The sequence below is a fragment of the Electrophorus electricus genome, chromosome 16, assembly GCF_041902795.1.
Source record: "Electrophorus electricus isolate QZ-2024a chromosome 16, ASM4190279v1, whole genome shotgun sequence".
NCBI lineage: Eukaryota > Metazoa > Chordata > Actinopteri > Gymnotiformes > Gymnotidae > Electrophorus > Electrophorus electricus.
Window position 1 is genome coordinate 2,756,978 of NC_137512.1, and position 5,279 is coordinate 2,762,256.

The 5,279-nt window shown below is 37.5% G+C and overlaps 1 protein-coding gene across 5 annotated transcripts; it reads left to right on the forward strand.

Annotated features, from left to right (window-relative positions):
• Positions 1–335: 335 nt before the first annotated feature.
• Positions 336–5,061, forward strand: LOC113569282 (uncharacterized). Of its 5 annotated transcripts, XR_014117698.1 has the most exons (7): positions 336–448; positions 568–918; positions 1,140–1,475; positions 1,847–1,963; positions 2,188–2,225; positions 3,895–4,171; positions 4,248–4,384. XR_014117698.1 is itself a non-coding variant. In XM_035532408.2 (6 exons), exons 1-6 carry the CDS (start codon positions 391–393, stop codon positions 4,395–4,397), a joined length of 1,050 nt encoding a protein of 349 aa, XP_035388301.2. In that variant the 5' UTR covers positions 336–390; the 3' UTR covers positions 4,398–5,061. The 5 variants fall into 5 exon arrangements, 4 of the variants coding, with proteins under 4 accessions (XP_035388301.2, XP_081555496.1, XP_081555495.1 ...); XM_035532408.2 differs by lacking the exon at positions 3,895–4,171 and having other exon boundaries at positions 4,248–5,061; XM_081699370.1 differs by having other exon boundaries at positions 3,895–4,374.
• Positions 5,062–5,279: the final 218 nt, after the last annotated feature.

The following is a 5,279-nucleotide window of genomic DNA, read 5'->3' on the forward strand; positions in this document are numbered from 1 at the left end:
CATTATTCCATGTCTTCTAAGAAGCAATTTGAACTGTCACTGTGTAGGTCTTGAATCATAATTCCAGTGGATCCAGTTTTTATATGTCTTTAAACAATCTAGATGATTGAAAGATTAAAAATCTGAAAGCTGACAAATACAGTGCAACATACTAAAATCATAAACATATTCAAAATATTCACATTTTTTGTAAAGTTGTAAACTTCCACTCCAGTAGCTTTTCTCTGAAGTAACACCTCCTATAAGATTTCATTGGTTGTCTTAGCACCAATACCACAGAACCAGTTTTTAAAAGGGGCCAGAAAATGTCTGTGGCCAAATTACTTAATGTCAAATGGACTAAAAGGATCTCATAACTTCTTTTTCAACACTCTGCTCCAGAGAAAGATCATGTGTCTTATGAAGATTATCAAATTCTGGATTCTCATTGTCACCTTTTGCAAAACCTGTAAGTTTTACTTTTTTACAGAATAGTTGAAGATGTTACTTTTTCTAATTTAACTACCAATTATTTCAGTTTAACTTTCTACTGTAATGAGTTTGATTTTACTTAAACTAAATTTACAGATCGTGGCCACACTGTGGGCCTTCATCAGAAACCAGCTCTTGTCTCTGCTGTGCTTGGTGAAGCCGTTACGCTTAACTGCACTTTTGAAAAGCACATGAGTGGAGAGCGAATGCTCTGGTATAAGCAAAAATCTGGACGGACATTTCAAGCGGTTGGATTAAAATTCTCACACACACATACCATAATTCTTCCTGAGTTCAACAAATCAGGAATCAAAGTGGAAACAACTGAGACCAGCATTTTACTCCATATTCCAAATGTTTCTAAAGAAGATGAAGGCATGTACTTCTGTGGAATTTATCTAGTGGATATAATGAAGTTTTCCACTGGGACCTTCTTGGTTGTGAGAGGTAATTGCTTTTCTTTCAACTGTTCAAAAATAATACTGATGCTGTTAGTTCTAACACAGCAGTATCTACAAATATAGCTATTAGTTTCTGCTTGTGCTATTTCGAAGTATTGTTTCAGTAATCATACTCTATGCATTATAAAGATGGAATGTGTCTGTGATTTCTTTCCTCAAATTCTTTAAGAGTATGAAATGCTTACAACGTTTAATTCATTCAAAAAGGCAATCCAGGACTAACCATATCAGTGGTCCAAAGTCCAGTGTTGGGGAGGGTTTCCCCAGGAGAGTCAGTGTCTCTGCAGTGCACCGTCCTCTCTCAGAGGAGAACAGCAGAACTCCAAGTGCTCTGGTTCAGAGCTGCTGCAGGAGACACCCATCCTGAAATAATTTACATTCATCACAACAGCAGCTATCAGTGTGAGATCAGCTCTTCTCCACACAGCTGTGTGTACAACCTCTCCAAGAGTCTCCTCAGCCTCTCTGATACTGGCACTTACTACTGCGCTGTGGCCACCTGTGGCAAGATCCTTTTTGGAAATGGGACTACAATAGATTTGCGTGAGCTTCTAAATACTTTTTGTTATTCTACGAAATTCTTAGAATTGTACATTGATTGGTCATGTGATGAAATACAGTCACAGTATTAAATATAAGTAACATTATTGCAGTGTTCTGCAAATTGAACTCATTACATCCATCATTCTGTTAATTAGCAGCACTGAGCTATTCAGTGACACCAAAAACTATTTTGTTCACATTGTTTGAGATTTACAAACAGATTAAAGCTCACATGTGGCCTTTTTGTGTGTTTGCGGTTTATTTGTGATTAATGTTTTTGAGCTATCTCAGCTTTCTGCCTTGAAGTTTAACAACACTAACACAAAAATATTAACATTTCATGTTGTTTTGTGATCATTCCTCTTCCACAGCCAAGACTGTGAGTCCTGCAATGATCTGGCTGGGAGCAGCTTTGGGAGCTTGTGTAATTGTGATCTTTGCTCAAGCCATTTTAATTTGTAAATGGAGGAGCTCTCGACCCAGCAGTGGTAAGTGTTTATTAAAATAACTTAATGTGTCTTCTCTATTTAAAAAAAAAAATATATGTGACAATTTAGAATTATGATATGTATTTTAAGAATCATATATTTAAATATGTCATTAAAAAAACAATGTGCAATGTTTTATTCAAGAAGGTAAAACATATATTCACTAGACATAGTGAATCCAGTTAATGTTTTGTTTTTTTTTTGTTTTGTTTTTTTTCCTGCAGAGAAACAAGGAACTGCTACAGTGAGAAAAATCAGTCAGGTATATCTTAAACATTGTACTTTTGTATTTTGTATAATTTTTGTGGAAATGTGTGCAAATGCTCTGGTCTGCTCTCATCACTTTAAAAGCATTTTGGTTATGTTATGCTACGTGCAACTTGCTTTGCTCAAGTTTCAGAAGGTGCATGGAGATAAAAGTGGTATGTCAAAAGTAAGATATTTTTGTGAAATACGTTTCCTAAAAATAGTGACAGGAACTCTGAGGAGCTCAGATCTCTCTGTGCAAGCTCTAATCCCAGACACAATGCATGCTAAAACTGACAGCAACAATTACAGTGAGTAAAGGAAACATGCATTAATAATTGCAGTTACAATATTTGTATGGCAGGAAAACGTTTCAGTGTAGAAATAAATACAGCTGAACTTAATTGTAGTCCTCTTTGTAATAAAACATATACCCTGCCTGGCCAAAAAAAAGGTCACACACTAATATTTCGTTGGACTGCCTTTAGCTTTGATTGCGGCATGCATTTGCTGTGGCATCATTTCCACAAGCTTCTGCAATGTCACAACATTTATTTCTGTCCAGAGTCGCATTAATTTTTTCCCGAGATCTTATATTGATGATGGGAGATTTGGTCCACTGCACAAAGTCTTCTCCAGCACATCCCAAAGATTCTCAACAGGATTCAGGTCTGGACTCTGTGGTGGCCAATCCATGTGTGAAAATGATGTCTCATGCTCCCTGAACCACTCTTTCACAATTTGAGCCCGATGAATCCTAGTATTGTCATCTTGGAATGTGCCCGTTTCATCTGGGAAAAAAAAATCCATTGATGTAATAACCTGGTCGTTCAGTATATTCAGGTAGTCAGCTGCCCTCATTCTTTGGGCACATAACTTTGCTGAACCTAGACCTGACCAACTGCAGCATCCCCAGATCATAGCACTGCCCCCACAGGCTTGTACGGTAGGCACTAGACATGATGGGTGCATCACTTCAATCGCCTCTCTTCTTACCCCGATGCGCCCATCACTCTGGAACAAGATAAATCTGGACTCATCAGACCACATGACCTTCTTCCATTGCTCCAGTGTCCAATCTTTATGCTCCCTAGCAAAATGAAGCTGTTTTTGCCTTAGCTTCACTGACAAGTGGTTTTCTTAAGGCTACACAGCTCTTTAGTCCCAATCCCTTAAGTTCCCTTTGCATTGTGAGTGTGGAAATGCTCTTACTTTCACTATTAAACATATCCCTGAGTTCTACTGTTATTTTTATACAATTTGATTTCACCATACATTTAAGTGATTGCCAATCACAATCATTCAGTATTTTTTTTTCTGACCACATTCCTTCCTCGAAGATGATGTTTCCCCACTGTCCTTCCACTTTTTAATAATGCGTTGGACAGTTCTTAACCTGATTTTAGTAGTTTCAGCAATCTCCTTAGATATTTTCTCTGCTTGAAGCATACCAATAATTTGACCCTTCTGAAACAGATTAACATATTTTCCATGACCACAGGATGTGTCAACATGGTTGTTTAACAAATGAGAAGCTACTCACTGCATCAGTTAGGGTTAAATAACTTGTTGCCAGCTGAAACATAATCACCCATGCAGTAATTATCCAATGGGAGGCTCTTATCTATTTGCTTAGTTAAATCCTGGTGGTAACCTTTTCTTTTTTTCTTTTTTTTTTTGGCCAGGCAGTGTATAATGGTGGTAGGTGCAGTGGAAAGCTCACAACCCTCATGCTCTGTAGCATTCTCAGAGCTTCAAGTAATAATACAACACTCAGATGTACTATTTTTGTGATGCACCATTCGGCTTACTGAGCTGATTAAAGATATTAATGAAGGACCCAGCTATTTCATACAGCTCTTTCACCCAGATCATTTGGCTGCACATGGATGGAAAAGCCTGCTTGTATATGAACAGACCTTTAAAATGACTTGTAGATATGCCCTCCAGACCCTGCGACAGGTAACAGCAAAGACACAGATTGCTGAAATGTCCCAATGAAGGCACAACCTAAGTCTGTTTGTGTTCATTGTAATAGGACCATGATAGTGTGGAGCTGAGTTATGCTGCCCTGCGTTTTAACAAGAGGAAAACCGGAAGAAATCACAGGGAGAAGGAATGGCCTCAAGACAGCATGTACTCTGAAATCAGATGTCCCACTGTTACTGACCAAAGCTTGTTTGATTAAATCTCTTTGCCCTGCTGATGAGCATAATTTACAAATTTAGCAAGTACTGCCTTTACACAGCACCAGTTCTGCTTCACAGTGTGTAAAATGTTTTAATTTCTATTTGGGAAAATATTGACTAGAAATGTTTAAGTCTCATGTAATGTCCCCATCCATGTCTATAATTTGATAATTTGGTTATTCAACATGCAGACATTGACATGCATATGCATTCCTTTAGTTTATCAGCACAGGCTTTGCAATCACAGTGTTCAGCACAAACTGACCGAGAGTCGGTGCTGGATCCTTAAATGTGAAGCTCTATTTTATGGTGGTGAGATGATGGTGAAGTGGTGACGTGACTGCTTACAGATACCCAAGCTTTCATTGAGACTGCCTAAGCTAACGATGTGCTCTTATTTGTGCTTCTGATCATTTTGTACACTATACTGAAAAATGAATATACAGATATAAGGGGCGAATGACTGGTCCTAAGAAATATAGATGTACTGTAGAGAGTCAAGATTTGTTATGAGTGGTTTCACAGTGAACCTCTCATGTAGTATCCTCTAAAGGAATCTCAGGGTCCAGAAATCTCTGTTAATTTCTTTTCTGCTTGTATGTTTTGTAGATATTTATGATAATCTCATTCTGAGGCAACACTGTATTAATAAATCTTATCTTGTTTTCAAATGTGGAGGAACTGCCCATGTCACAAAAAAATATTATTAGTATTATTATTATTATTATTATTATTATTATTATTATTTTCATAGATCTTTTGAATTGTCTGTTGGTTATTCTATTTGGTGGGTGGGTGGTGGGTGTTGCGACCTAGGAGGAAGCTTATGAACCAAAGAAAAAGACAAACAATCTAGACTAGCCTATACTGAGATATTAAAC